At 39.1% G+C, this 16308-nt stretch overlaps 1 protein-coding gene across 13 annotated transcripts in view; it reads left to right on the forward strand.

The window, feature by feature from the left end:
• Positions 1–14142, forward strand: part of nlgn4xb (neuroligin 4 X-linked b) — a 100257-nt gene extending 86115 nt beyond the window's left edge. For 11 of the 13 annotated variants that reach the window (XM_087265806.1, XM_087265799.1, XM_087265805.1 and 8 more), the window contains 3 exons: positions 16–201; positions 5466–6255; positions 9772–14142. In XM_087265806.1, the coding sequence (XP_087121932.1) occupies positions 16–201; positions 5466–6255; positions 9772–10627 (1832 nt within the window). In that variant the 3' untranslated portion in view covers positions 10628–14142. 13 annotated transcript variants of the gene reach the window in all.
• Positions 14143–16308: the final 2166 nt, after the last annotated feature.

The following is a 16308-nucleotide window of genomic DNA, read 5'->3' on the forward strand; positions in this document are numbered from 1 at the left end:
GCTGCTGTGTTTCAGGCTTCCTCAGCACTGGAGATCAGGCTGCTAAAGGAAATTATGGTCTTCTGGATCAGATCCAAGCTCTGCGCTGGGTGAAGGAGAACATTCAGTCCTTCAGTGGAGATCCGGAGCGGGTCACCATATTCGGCTCGGGCGCCGGAGCCTCGTGTGTCAGCCTGCTGACGCTCTCACACTACTCTGAAGGTACGTTTACTCCGTCAATCCAACACAAACACTTTCATCTCCCTGTCATTGTTATATTCACAAAGTCTGAAAATTAAGGGAAAAGTTTAGGTTTACCATTTTTTTATTCATTCAGCCGATCTCCGTGTCTTGCGGGAGCACATTTAGCTTAGCTTAGCATAGATTATTGAATCGGATTAGACCATTAGCATCTCATTCAATAAGAAATTTTTTTATGTTGGCTTAAAAAAGCCAGCATACTGTTATACGACGTTGTCCAAAACAAACGGATCTCCTCCTAGACCGTTCATTCTACAAGGCCCAAATTTGGTCAAAGTGTGCCTTCTGCATTCAAGACTTATCATATGTGACTAAAAAGTATTAAATATTACACTTTAATAATGCAGGCTTATAAAAAAAACACTATGACACTATACAAGAACCCAAATGTGGCCAAAAGCTGTGTTCTGGAGGTACACACTCTGACGCAGCGGTGTGAGGAAAACCACCTCTCACTCAACATCAGCAAAACCAAGGAGCTGGTGGTGGATTTCAGGAGAGAGAAGAGAGAACACACCCCCATCACTATTAACGGGACACCAGTGGAGAGAGTCAGCACTTTCAAGTTTCTTGGAGTCCACATCGCTGAGGATTTGACATGGACAGCTCACACAGACGCAGTGCTGAGGAAGGCACAACAACGCCTCTTCTCCCTCAGGATTTTTGGAATGAGCCCCCACATCCTCCGCTCGTTCTACACCTGCACTGTGAAGAGCATCCTGTCTGGCTGCATCACCACCTGGTATGGAAACAGCACCAGCAGCAATTGCAAAGGCCTACTGTCAGAAAGCCTGCTTAATGGACTAGGAACTAAAGTTCGTTGCATGTTTCTAGGGGAGACGTTTAGTTTATGGGACCTGCTGTTATGTTCTCCATCATTGCTAGCTCCTGCTGATGTTGTTTTCTGTAATGCGTTTATCTTATACAAGTAAGTTTAATCTGAAACATCTAATACTTATGTAACATGCATGCTGATACTATTTTGAGGGCTATATCGCCTATAATGTTCCGCTATAGCGGTTATTTGCGGCCGCGATTGCCGCGATAATTCTGCTGAGTCATCGCCATTAGGCCAGAGCTATAAATAGCCGTTATGGACGGCCGATCAGCGTGTTTGCCTATATGAACGGACATTTTTTAGACTGTTGTTGCTAATTAGACTGTCACGTTCCTAACAGACATTACTGTTAATATATTTGAGTTTAATATGGACATTAATGATGAATCTTATTGTTGCAGTCTATTGTTTTAGTCAATGTTAGTGTCAATTCATAGTCAATAATAGTTTGTAATTATTTATTTATTTGTTTTTCCTTCGTAGACCATTACATCTTATTAACTCACTACCATTACCCATAATTGAGCAATCTGATGATTATGTTGAAGAAAATAAATATTTCAAACGTCAACACTTCTCCTGCCCTCCTGATTCTCTGACCGGAATCTGGTCCATATTTGGCCGCCTCAACCACTGAAAAATTTACATGTAGTAAGGTTTACTACACCTACACAGGATTGTGCAAACTGCTGGACACGTAGTAGTGAGCTTCCCGTCCTCCAGGACTTCTTCACCAGGCGGTGCATGAGGAAAGCCAAGAGAATCATCAGTGACTCCAGCCACCCAAGCCATAGACTTTTCTCTCTGTTACCCTCAGGCAGACGGTTCTGCAGCATCCGGTCACGCACCAGCCGACTGAAGGAAACTTCTTCCCTCAGACTATCAGACTGATGAACACTTAACACACCACACACAGACTCTCTTCCACACCCCTCTCTGCACACCATCAATATGTAGCATGCACTGCACTTTAACCAATCCATATTTATGCTGTTGTATTTTGCACTGTTGTTGTATTTGTATCTGTACCGTGCATCACACGTGCTGCTGATTATGTGACAATTAAAGTGATTTGATTTGATTCTGTGTTAGTTGTTGCTGTTCTATCAGGTTTATCAGACTTACAGTTTTCCAATAAATCATTTTTAAGCATTATTTTTCTCAAAATATGGCGAGCCATCTTTGACTTAAACTCTGTTTTCTTTTACTGATGTATCACTTTCACACTTATCATGAATTATATTTTCAATAAAATATGGCAAGCCATTTTTACATAAAGTTCAAGTCCAGAGTTTGACTGTCATAGAGACTGTTATAGAGACATCGTGGTTGATTTATAGTACTCATATTGGCAAGAAGCTTTGATTTATCATTAATAAGCTGTCAGCTGTCCCTATAGCAATACAACAGGCTAACCATTTAAAAACAGCAACATCTCTACATCAGAACATTGTAGGGATCTGGGGCCTCATGTATCAACGCTGCGTACGCACAAAAACTTTGCGTACGCCAGGTTTCACGCTCAGAATCGCTCACGTTTGGATTTACTAACAATGAACTGAACGTGGGAATGTGCACAGCTTCACGGCAGCTTTCTGGCAGGCGTACGCACATTTTTTGTGCGTGTCTGTTTTATTTCCATTGGCGACTCCTAGAGGCAGTTGTGTTAAATTCTTCTCTACAAAGTGTCTGATCATTGCAATGGCAGCTGTATGAGACGGGTTCATATAGTAGGTATGTAAGATTTCCATACCATACAGTTGACCAGCTAAACATTAAAGCACAATTTGCAGCGGTCGCCTGTTTTCCCAATGTAATCTGAGCGATCTACTGCACGCACATTGCTATAAAGACACTATCTGAAGATGAATTTGCATGCGTGAATCAGAAACATTTCCATTCAATAAATGTGCAAATAAAATATGATGCACAAACTTATTGATGATTCCTACTTGTCTTTCTCGTGATAAATAGTGGGCAAAATCTGATATGTAGCAGGGAAAAAAAGAAGAAAGAATTCATCAGACGCTGGATTCGAACCGAGTTTGTGCTCGAACATGTCAGTATATGATCATATGCTTCTTATGAGGTGCGCCACTGAGACTGCTAAGGGTACTGCAACAGTTTACAGATATAAACCACACTATTTCTTTTGTAAATCCACTCAGTGCGATGTTCAGACCCAACTGTGTTAACCGTATCAGCTAAACTCTCCCACTCTATTTTTTTCTTTTGTTGTTAATTCCGGAGAACAAACTTGCAAATAACACCGCTTTTCTCCGTTCTACCTCCGAAAGCAGCACCTCCAATTCACATTCTGTTCAAAGTTTCTCTTTTTGTTTGATTTTGCCGTTGCTTTTTCGTTGGGTTTTGCCATTAGCATAGTCATTAGCATATTCATACGGGGGAGGAGGCAGGGAGGGGTTTTGCGCTCGTGCATGTTGCGCTCAGTTTCACGTTCATTCGGATGTACAAAAGAATATGCGTGAGATTCGGCGTACGCAGTGTTTCATACATCTGAATTTTTTTCTGCATACGCACATTTACAGCTTTGTGCGTACGCAATGTTTTAGTAAGATTTCCACGCAAGTCTTCGTACATGAGGCCCCTGGTTATTGGCTCGTTCCACTTTTCTTAAGTGAACATTTGTCAACAAATTTTAGGTTCTAGTTTTTAGTTATTTGATTTTTTTTAGGGCACTTATTATGCAAAAAAGACTTTTATGCAGGGTTTAAACCGAGTTGTATGTCAGTAGTGTGTGAATATCTCCAGCCTCTGATGGTAAACATGAATTAATTGTGTTTGTTTATAATTAGACTTGATGAAAGCAGTCTGCAGACACACTTTGATTGACATTCTCCCTTTGTACGTGTTATCAGAGGGGGAAAGCCCCGCCCACTAGTGCCCATCTCTCCATCTCATTGGCATAGAACGTTAGTGTCATATGGATATAATAAATAATACTGCTAATAATAATATTATACAAAAGCAAATTGTCATGAATGAACTGAACAAGCCTCCCAAGATGAAGAAGACATAAAAGCAGTGATTATTCATATTTACATAGGCTAGAAAATAATCATTTTTGGAATATTTTAATCCTTTATATTTACATCATATATATATCCTTATTATATCCTATTTATATCCTTAATATTTTAATTATTTTTCATATGTAAAGATTTTTGCGTATTGCTCTACATCTTGTGTGTATTAAGCAGTGTGTAAGCCAGGCGCACAACTAACGCACTCTGCGCTGGACAATAGACCGGCTTTGTTTTGGTCTATTGAAAAATCTATTATAGTTTCTCAAATAGCCACGCGCCATCAGTGCACCTCAGAACGTCTTCCTTTTTAGACCAGAACTCCTATGGGCACACATATGAGCGCTAATGCATTTGCCATTTAAACAGCGTGGCGGAAAATGTCAAAACGACTCTTGCTCCAAGCTGAAACTAGCAAATAACAATTGCGTCACGCCTTGCGCCACACTGCGCCAGGTGTATGATAGGACCCTTTGTCATGATTTTCCTGGAAGTAATATTTCTACAGGAGCTGTTGACATGGACTTAAAGCAGATTTCTATATATAAAAAAAACAATACAAACATAAAACCCTAACAAAACAAAACAAAAAACTGAAAATTGAGTTACATGTAAAAACACTGGGAGGACACAAGAAGAAAGCGCTGAACTACTGCAATGTGTTTAATACTCTATATAAAAGTCTTTATTGGTGCAGCAGCTTAGAGACGCCTCTCATGGAGAATAAAGCCTCTTGCAGTGCTCAGGTAGGAGTTTCTCACATTCAACAGAGTGTCCTTGATGCTTCTGTGGGTCTCGTCCATCATATCTGAGCTTTAGTCTGTTTTCTCTATTGGATTCGGGTCAGGTGATTAGCTGGGCCATTCTACAGCTTGATTTTCTTTCTCTGAAAACATCTGAGAGTCTCATTGGCTGTGTTTAGATCATTGTCTTGCTGAAATGTCCACCCTGGTTTCATCTTCATCCTCCTGCTGATGTAGATGTAGGACTGAAGCAGCTGATCTTCATTTACACTGAGGAAGGGCAGAGGCTTGCTGAAGAACTACTGAGAAATTACTGAGCTGCTGTCTGGGCTTTCACTACTAAACTTCACCTCCCTTTTTTCATGTGTTTCATTTTATTACACATAATTTATAATTTGTAAACTAATTACTTTTGTTTTTCTTTGCATAAATGGAATTATTTGGGTGTCACCAACATCTGGTGACAATTTAAAGTCAACGACACCTTTAGAAATATATATATATATATTTTTTAAAAATGGTGCCGTGTTCAGTACTTTTTTCACGCATTGTAAATGTAAATGTTTTTTTTCTGACAGTGGGTGTTTGTGTTTGTTCTAGATCTGTTCCAGAAGGCGATCATCCAGAGCGGCACGGCTCTCTCCAGCTGGGCGGTGAACTACCAGCCGGCCAAATACACACGTCTGCTGGCTGAAAAAGTGGGATGCAATGAAGACGACACGCTGGAGCTGATCGAATGCCTCCAGAGCAAAAACTACAAAGAGCTAATCGAGCAGAACATCACGCCGGCCAAATACCACATCGCTTTCGGACCCGTAATCGACGGAGACGTAATTCCCGATGACCCACAGATATTAATGGAGCAAGGCGAATTTCTGAACTACGATATTATGTTGGGCGTAAACCAGGGTGAGGGGTATAAATTTGTGGATGGGATTCTGGACAGCGAGGATAGAGTGACCAGCAACGACTTTGAATTCGCCATTTCGGAGTTTGTCGATCATTTATACGGCTATCCTGAAGGAAAGGATACACTCCGGGAAACCATCAAGTTCATGTATACGGATTGGGCAGATCGAGAAAACCCCGAGATGAGGAGGAAAACGCTGGTGGCGCTGTTTACTGATCACCAGTGGGTGGCGCCAGCTGTGGCCACAGCGGATTTACACGCACAGTATGGATCGCCCACGTACTTCTACGCATTTTACCACCACTGCCAGAGCGATATGAAGCCGGCGTGGGCTGATTCGTCACATGGAGACGAGCTGCCGTATGTGTTCGGGATTCCCATGATCGGACCCACAGATCTGTTCAACTGCAACTTCTCCAAGAACGACATCATGCTGAGCGCCGTCGTCATGACCTACTGGACCAACTTTGCCAAAACTGGGTGAGTAGCATCAGTGCTTCAAAGGTTACTTTAAAAAATAATCAGCTTCCAGTGTTGTGAAAGTGTTACTTTTGAAAATACTGCATTATAATATTGAGTTACTCCCCCGAAAAGTAACTAGTTGCATTACTTAATTACTTTTTTATGGAAATTAATGTGTTACATCCAAAATGCACTAAGAATTTAAATTGCAGTGCATTGTTAATTCGTTCACGCATACGATCACACCGGTGTGATTACAGCATTTGGAGCGCATGTTTACAGGGTTTCCGCGGGGTCTTAAAAGGTCTTAAAAAGTCTCAAATTTTAAAATTGAAATTCAAGGCCTTAAAAGTCTTAAATTCGCTGTTCTAGGTCTTTTTTTGCGCAGGTCTTATTTTTCCAAGTCCATGTAATACTAAATCTAAAGCTCATTTACATTCTTTTTTGTTGTTGTTGCTAGGTTTTCGGGTTTTATAGTTCATTATTTCACTAGTCCAATTGTAATTTGCGGTATTACAACTACAAGTAAGGTCAACTTGCAATAGCCAATCAGCTTTCTGTTATTGACTCAGTGCTCGCGGCGAATGTCACGTCATCGCTGTGTTTGCATAGGTGTGTGCCACATGATTTCAGCTGGTGGAGTATGGCGTTATTTCACTGACAAATGTCGTAAGGAAAGTTTAATAAGTAGGGAGCGCATTCATGTAATACAAGAGAGCGAATCCTCCTCTGTTCGTGGACAAATCTGCTCGCGAGCTCTCTAAACACTGGCTGCTCACGTGCGAATGATCTGCTCTCGCTCCGTCAGACGATGCAGACTCACAATTTTTGTGTCTTGTGTTTCCTCCTCCTTTCGTGCTTTTGCTCTCCAGAGATGCTTACTGTAGTATTAATACTGCATACTGTAGTATTACAATACTTAATACTACAGTATTGCAATACTGCATACTGTAGTATTAAGAATAGTGAACTGATAAAATGAAATACAGTGTAGTTTTACTTCAGTAAAATGTGGTGAATTGTAGAATAATATACCCAATATTGTAAAAAAAAAACTATTATTATTTGAAGAGTGAATAGTGCAGTAGGCTATAATACCTTATCAAGTGTTTCCCTATTTTCTATCAGACTTACATTTCTGCTTGCAATATTCATTCATATCATTTATTTTCTTGTCGGCTTAGTCCCTTTATTAATCTGGGGTCGCCACAGCGGATTGAACCGCCAACTTATCCAGCAAGTTTTTACACAGCGGATGCCCTTCCAGCCGCAACCCATCTCTGGGAAACATTCACATACACTCATTCACACACACACACACACTCATACACTGCGGACAATTTAGCCTGCCCAATTCACCTGTACCGCATGTTTTTGGACTGTGGGGGAAACCGGAGCACCCGGAGAAAATGCACGCGATGGCAGGGAGAACATGCAAACTCCACACAGAAACGCCAACTGAGCCGAGGTTTGAACCAGCGACTGTGAGGCGAACGTGCTACCCACTGCGCCACTGCGTCGCCCTGCTTGCATTAGTTATATTTAAATAATTTTATTTTTATTTTATTAGTATGATGCACCTTTTGGATGCTTAAGGAATGTTTTTAAATTAAAACTATTCTCTGTGTCTTTAAGTGTTTGAAACTGGAAATATCTCATCATATAACATACAGCCAAAAATGTGATGGTTTATTAGATTAAAAATGTAATATGTAAGTCTATTTTAGTATTTTGGTTATTAGTAATAAATAGTGCACTGATATAAATCATATCAAAAAGCACGAAAAGAAGAGGGAACAGTGTACTGAGAGCGCGCAAGAAAATTTGTGCGTGAGCAGTGCATATTTAAGAGTGAGAAAATTTGCATGTGAGCTCTCAAATATAATACGCTGCTCGCACGCAAACTTTCTCACTCTTAAATACGCATTTCTCACGCACAAATTTTCTTGCGCGCTCTCAGTACACTGTTCCTTCTTCTTTTCGTGCTTTTTGATATGATTTATTTATCATATTATAGCAGTTTTGTCCACAAATAGAGGAAATCGGAGCAAGAACAAATTTTTTTTCCCTGTTTCCCTCGGGACTCCAACAACAGGCGATACGTCACAATCACGCCTCCACAAGAGCAAGCTCCAGATTGGTTAACACGGCGCGAATGTTTGCTGAAGTTCAGATTTTTTAACTCGACCGATTCGCGTGAAACGCGCGTTAAGCACGTCAAACGCGCAAAACGCTCAATTGTCGCTGCGCCATTCTTGCGTATTGCGCCATATGACCGCGCCATTCGTGTCATTCGCGCCATGCCATTCGTTTAAATTTAATGGTCTTAAAAAGGTCTTCAAATGTCTTAAATTTGACATTGTGATATCAGCAGAAACCCTGAATTTACTTATTTATTTATTTATTCATTTATTTATATAATTTAAGGTTTTTAAAATACACGCGGATATCTATGGAGAGGCAATAATAATTATTTTCAATATAATTAGATGATGTGCTTTGATGTGTAAGATACACACTGTTTGTGTTATTACAGTATTTACTTACTTTCATGTATTTCGGAACAAAATGATAAATAAACATGACAGAAATCCAGCAGCTTGCATCTCCTCTACGGTTGTTGCTAGAAGGGATACAGCTGTGATCAGAAGTTAACGAGAAGTGTATTATTGATAGAATTATGCATTAATTGCAGTGTATTATCGTCTACCCCTACTCCAACCCTAAACCCAAACCTTTTTTACAACCACTGTAATGTAAAAATATTGTTTGTTAAATATTAATATAATTACTGATGTATATATTGACGTGAGTATGGGCATCACGGTGGCACAGTGGGTAGCACGATAGCCTCACAGCGAGAAGGTTGCTGGTTTAAGCCTCGGCTGGGTCATTTGGTGTTTCTGTGTGGAGTTTGCATGTTCTCCCCGTGTTTTCGTGGGTTTCCGGCGAGTGCTTCAGTTTCCTGTCCAAAGACATGCGGTATAGATGAATTGGGCAGGCTAAATTGTCCATGGTGTATGTGTGTGATTGAGTGTGTATGGATGTTTTCCCAGGAATGGGTTGCAGCTGGAAGAGCATCCGCTGCGTAAAACATATGCTGGATAAGTTGGCGGTTCATTCCGCTGTGGTAACCCCAGATTAATAAAGAGACTAAGTTGAAAAGAACATGAATGAATGAATGTCTCTGCTGTATCCCATATAGAGCTCATTTTTGCCCATCCGAATGTTTTAGGTTCAGTTTCGGCCCAGAATGTTCTTTTCGGTGCACTTTTAATACTAATAAATAACTTTTACCAAGCATTTTCAGTTTCATTTTCGACCAAATGCATCCTGAAAATTCGGTTTCAGTTATGGCCCAGAGTTTTAGATTCAGTGCATCTATACTAATATTACTTAATAACATTTACCAAGCATCTTCAATTTGTATTTTGGTCCAAGTCCATCCAAATGTTTAGCATTCAGCCCAGATTTGTTATTTCAGCACATCCTCAATCTGAACACTAATCCTGTATCTTCTACTCTACATTACAGAGACCCGAATCAACCGGTTCCCCAAGACACGAAGTTCATCCACACCAAACCCAACCGCTTCGAAGAGGTGGCCTGGTCTAAATACAACCCTAAAGACCAGCTATACCTGCACATCGGGCTAAAGCCACGCGTCCGGGATCACTACCGCGCCACTAAAATCGCCTTCTGGCTGGAGCTAGTGCCGCACTTACACAACATCAACGAGCTTTTCCAGTACGTCTCCTCAACAACCAAAATCCCTCCTCAAGACACGACGCCGTTCTCCTACACCAAACGCTTGTCCAATAAGCTCTTTCCGTCCACCACCCGCCATCCGCCCGCTCCACCAGCAAACACCAAGCAAATGTCAGACCAGCAGAAGACGTCAGAGCACGCTGATGGTACGGTTATAATCGAAGCGCGCGATTATTCAACAGAATTGAGCGTCACAATCGCCGTTGGTGCATCTCTGCTGTTTCTAAACATCCTAGCGTTCGCCGCGCTCTACTATAAGAAGGATAAACACCGATTGGAGTCAAGCCGCAGGTTGAGTCCTCCGAGAAACCATGCTAACGATATCCCCCGCGTGCCCAGCGAAGAATTGATGTCTCTTCAGATGAAGCAGATGGATCACGATCATGATTGCGATTCTCTGCAGGGTCACGATATGATTCGTTTGACGTGCCCGCCGGATTACGCTTTAACGCTACGCCGTTCGCCTGACGACGTGCCGCTTATGACGACCAACGCTATCTCTATGATCCCCACTTCGTTTAGTGGCATGCAGCCGGCGTATCACACCCCGTTTAACGCCTTCGGGAACAGCACGCCGAGCAGCACGGGGCTCCCGCACGGACACTCCACTACCAGAGTATAACCCAGACTGATCAGCATTAACCCAGACTGCTCACATGTGCAGCCGCTGTGCTATTTTGTTACAGACTCTTTTATGAATTAAGCGACGTTACACTTATTAACCTGTATAATGTGATCAGTGAATGTAATCATTTAAAATGCGATCATGGGACGGCGACTGCAAACACGCACACTGCAGAGGAATAATGAGGGGTTTAGTCTTGTTTCAAGTCCAAATATCGAAAATATTTGCCTTAAAATTAGTTAAATAATCTGACAATTTGGTAAGAAATGTAAATGTATTCCATGCCAGAAATAAGTTTATTTAGCTTACCCCATCGGCAGATTATTTAGCTTGTTTTAAAGGAGAAACTCGCTTAAATTTCAATTTAAATACACATTACATTACATGTTTTGCATATTTTACTTTTCTAGGAAAATAAGTAAAAAAAATAATGAATTTTAAACTTAAAACATGTTAAATAAGTTTACATTGCTTACTCCATTGGCAGATTAGTTCAGATTATTTCACATCTTCATTGGCAGATTATTTAGCTTGTGTTAAGGCAAAACTCACTCAATTTCAGCTTAATTGATAGAGGCCTTATATGAGAGGTCTTTAGAGAAAATAAGCTAAAAAATAAGTTCAATTTAAAGGAGTTTTCATTTAAAACATGCTAAATAATCTGCTATTGGGGTAAGCAATGTGGACATTTCAAACCAAACATAAATTTACTTGGCTTGATTGGCAGATTCTTTAACTTGTGTTAAAGAGAAACTCACTTAATTTTGACCTTTTAAAGACCTTTAATGCAGAAATAAACATGATTTGGGGAAATAAGTAAAGCAAATAACTGAAATTCAAGGGATTTTTTATTTAAAACATGTTCAATAATCTGCCATTGGGTTAAGCAGTGTAAACTTATTTCAAACCTGAAGGAAGATTATTCCACTGCCCCCATTGGCAGAGTATTTTGCTTGTTTTAAGGCGAAACCCACTTAATTTTGATTTTATTGTTAGAAGACTTATCGCATTAGTTTAGGAGGTCTTTAATGTCAAATTTAGGTGATTTTTTTACTTAAAAGATATTAAATAATCCGCTTTTGGGTTAAGCAATGTGAATTTTTTTCAAACCTAAAGCAAGAATATTCTGCATCCCCCATGGGCAGATTATTTAGCTTGTGTTAAAGAGAAACTTACTTAATTTTACTTAATTATTAAAGGCCTTATTGCAATATTTTTATGTTTAAGAGGTCTTTAGGGAAAATAAATAAAAAAATAGGTCAAATTTAAATAAGTTTTGACTTAAAACATTAGATAATCTGCCAGTGGGTAAACAATGTGAATGTATATCAAATAAAAAATAAGTTTACTTAGCTTCCCCCAGTGGCAGATTATTTAACTTGTTTTAAGGAGAAACTCACTTCATTTGACTTTTTAAAGTCCTCTAATGCAGAAATAAGCATGTTTTACCATTTTTTTTTATATGTTTTAGTTTTTTTTTAGAGAAATAACAAACAAATAAGTCAAATATAAATGATTTTTTTATTTTATTATTTTATTTTATTTTTTCTTAAAACAGGTTAAATAATCTGCCAGTGGGGTAAACAATGTAAACATACGAAAGCAAGATTATTCTACTTCCCCTGTTGGCAGATTATTTAGCTTGTGTTAAGGCAAAACTTACAGAATTTTACTTAATTATTAGAGGCCTTATTGCAATATATTTACGTCTTCAGGGAAAATAAGTCAAATTTAAATAAGTTTTGACTTACAACAATGACAGATTATCTAATGTTTTAGGCAATGTAAACTTATACGACAGCAAGATTATTCTGCTCCCCCCATTGGCAGATTATTTAGCTTGTTTTAAAGAGCAACTCACTTAATTTTGACTTTTTAAAGGCCTCTCATGCAGAAATAAACATGTTTTAGGTTTTTGGGGGGAAATAAGTCAAACAAATAAGTTAAATATAAGTGATTTTTTTACTTAAAACATGGTAAATAATCTGCCAGTGGGGTAAGCAATGAAAATTTATGGCAGATTATTTAGCTTGTGTTAAAGAGAAACTCACTTAATTATTAGAGGCTTTATTGCAATTATTTGTTTGTATTAGGAGGTCTTTAGGGAAAATAAGTCAAAGAAATAAGTCAAATTTAAATAAGTTTTGACTTATAATATGTTCAATAATCTGCCATTGGGTTAAGCGGTGTAAACTTATTTCAAACCTGAAGCAAGATTATTCCACTGCCCCCATTGGCAGAGTATTTTGCTTGTTTTAAGGCAAAACTCATTAATTTTATTGTTAGAGGAATTTTATTTTTTAATTTTATATTATTGCATAAGTTTTAGGAGGTCTTTAATGTCAAATTTAGGTGATTTTTTACTTAAAAGATGTGAAATAATCTGCTATTGGGTTAAGCAATGTGAATTTATTTCAAACCTAAAGCAAGAATATTCTGCATTCCCTATGGACAGATTATTTAGCTTGTGTTAAAGAGAAGCTCACTTAATTTCGACTTAATTATTAGAGGCCTTATTGCAATATTTTTACGTTTTAAGAGGTCTTTAGAGAAAATAAGTCAAATTTAAATAGGTTTTGACTTTAAATTAGTTTAAGAATCTGCCAGTGGGTAAGCAATGTGAACTTTTCAAACCAAAAATAAGGTTACTTAGCTCACTCCACTGGCAGATTATTTAGCTTGTGCTGAGAAACTTATTTAATTTGGACTTTTTTAGGGAAATAAGTATAACAAATTAGTCAAATTTTAGTGTCTTTAAGTTTTTAGAGCGCTTTAGACGGCGCTCACTGAGCAGTATAGTCTCCCCTTCACTATACTGGGGCATTAGGACTCACACAGATCACAGGTTGAGCTCCCCCTGCTGGCCTCACTAGCACCACTTCTGGCAGCATGCTGGCTTTCCCATCGGGTCTCCGACTCAGGTACCGAGCTTCTTGATTAACTCAGCTTCTGAATTTAAGACTTTTCAGATATTTGGACTAGAAACAAGACTCTAAGTAAGAAAATCATTTTAGCAGTGTGCAGAAGATATGATTACACAGATGAAGAAATATCCTCTGACTCTGATCTCCTGATTAATGTGTGACAGCATTTCAGCACTCTTAATAAATAGATGGATATTATGGTGGTTGCTAGGGTGTTCTGTGTGATTGTTTGGCTGTTGCTATGCAGTTGTTGGTTTGTTCTGGAGGGTTGCTTCAGTGTTGCTATGCAGTTGCTAGGGCGCTGTAGGTAAGTGGTAGAGTATTGCTACAGTGTCTAGGGCATTGCTAAGCATTTGCTTGGATATACAAGTGGGTTGACGCTGTTGGTGCAGTTAGTGCATTCTGTTTGAGTGCTCTGATGTTGCTAAGACATCCTGGGTTGTAGCTAAAGTGTTGCTATGCAGTTGCTAGGGCATTTTGAGTAGTAGCTAGAGTGTTGCTATGCAGTTGCTAGGGCATTTTGAGTCGTAGCTAGAGTGTTGCTATGCAGTTGCTAGGGCATTTTGAGTAGTAGCTATAGTGTTGCTATGCAGTTGCTTGGGCATTTTAAGTGGTAGCTAAAGTGTTGCTATTCAGTTGTTAGGGCATTTTGAGTGGTAGCTAGAGTGTTGCTATGCATTTGCTAGAGAATTTCGAGTGGTAACTAGAGTGTTGCTATGCACTCAGTTTTGAGTGTTTGTTAAAATGTTGCTAAGCAACTGCTAGAGTGTACTAGGTGGTTACTAGGGTGTTTTTCTCTTTCAACTTTAGGGCACTCTGGGTGGTCAATAGAGTGCTACTCCATCCATGCTTACATTGTTTTATCCATCCACCCATCCATCCATCTATCCAAGCATCTATCGTTTTATCCATCCATCCATCCATCCATCCATTTTAACGATCCATCCATCAATCCATCTCTCCATCCATCCAATCATCCATCCATCCATCCATTGTCTTATCCATTCATCCACCCATTGTTTTATCCATCCATCCATCCATCCATTGTTTTATCCATCCATTAATTGTCTTATCCATTCATCCGCCCATTGTTTTATCCATCCATCCATTGTTTTATTCATCCATCCATTGTTTCATCCATCCATCCATCCATCCATACATCCATTATTTTATCCATCCATCCACCCATTGTTTTATCTGTTCATCTTTCAATCCGTCATTCTATCAATCTATCCATTCATCTATTGTTTTAATGATCCATCCATCAATCTATCACTCCATCCATCCATCCATCCATTTATCCATCCATCCATCTATTGTTTTATCCATCCATCCATTGTTTTATCCATCCACCCATCCATCCATCCATCCACCCATTGTTTTATCTGTCCATCTTTCAATCCATCATTTTATCAATCCATCAATCCATCTATTGTTTTAACGATCCATCCATCAATCTATCACTCCATCCATCCATCCATTCATTCATCCATCAATCCATCCATTCATCTATCCATCCATACATCCATCCATTGTTTTATCTATCTGTAGATCTATCAATCTATCATTTTATCAATCCATCCATCAATCGATTGTTTTATCAATCCATCCATCAATCGATTGTTTTATCAATCCATCCATCAATCGATTGTTTTATCAATCCATCCAGGAATCCATCTATCCATCTGTTTTTTTCCCATCCATTCTTCCATCAAGTGTTTTATCTATCTGTCTATCTATCAATCCATAATTTTATCATTCAGTCAGTCCGTCCATCCATCTATTGTTTACCCATTCATTCATCCAACCAATCATTGTTTTATCTATCCATCCATCGATTGTTTTGTCCATCTATTCATCCATCAATTGTCTATCTATGTCCATCTATCAATTCATTGTTTCATCAATCCATCATTTTACCCATCCCTCTATCCACCCATCCATCAGTACATACATTACATACATACATACATACATTGTTTTATCTATCTGTCCATCTATCAGTCCATCATTTTATTAATCCATCTATTCATCCATACATCCATCCATCCATCCATCGTTTTATCTGTCCGTCTATCAGTTCATTGTTTTTGTCAATCCATCATTTTATCAATCCATCCATCCATCCATCCATCCATCCATCGTTTTATTCATTCATACAGTGTTCCATCCATCCATCCATATATCCATCCATCCATCATATAAATTTCCCTCTTTGTCTCCTTCACTGTGGTAGATTCATACAATCTTTTCTGAAAAGATTTAGTGCCAAATCCATATTAACCACACGTCTAAGGTGTGAAGTCCTGAAGAACTGAAGAACAGTGTTGTGCTTGAATCTCTCACACTTTCAGCAGGAGATCAGACTGAACCCTAGAGAGGATCTGCTGTCGGAGAGTAAAGGTGCTCAGCTCTTTTTAAACCCCGCCCTCTGATGATGATTGACAGGCGGAGGACAGTTCTAAACCGTATCTGATTTCTCATTGATATTATTATAAGAGCTGGTGGTCTTCTTTACCTGACAGTACTCTTCCTCTCAGCCTGAATAGTGTTATTTTAGAGCATATAGTGTAAATAGCATATAGGATAAACTGTACAGAGAACATCAGCAGCTTGTAGTATTTGAACTTTATTTTCAAGACGTTTGCTCGTGTACAGCTCTGAATGTACGTTTGCCATCCTCATCATTCAAAGGATATTTATGTGACAGTGGATCATCTAGACCTTCATGACAGACTTTGAATACAACCGTCA

Source organism: Danio rerio, chromosome 9 (genome assembly GCF_052040795.2).
Source record: "Danio rerio strain M-AB ecotype USA chromosome 9, GRCz13ab, whole genome shotgun sequence".
NCBI lineage: Eukaryota > Metazoa > Chordata > Actinopteri > Cypriniformes > Danionidae > Danio > Danio rerio.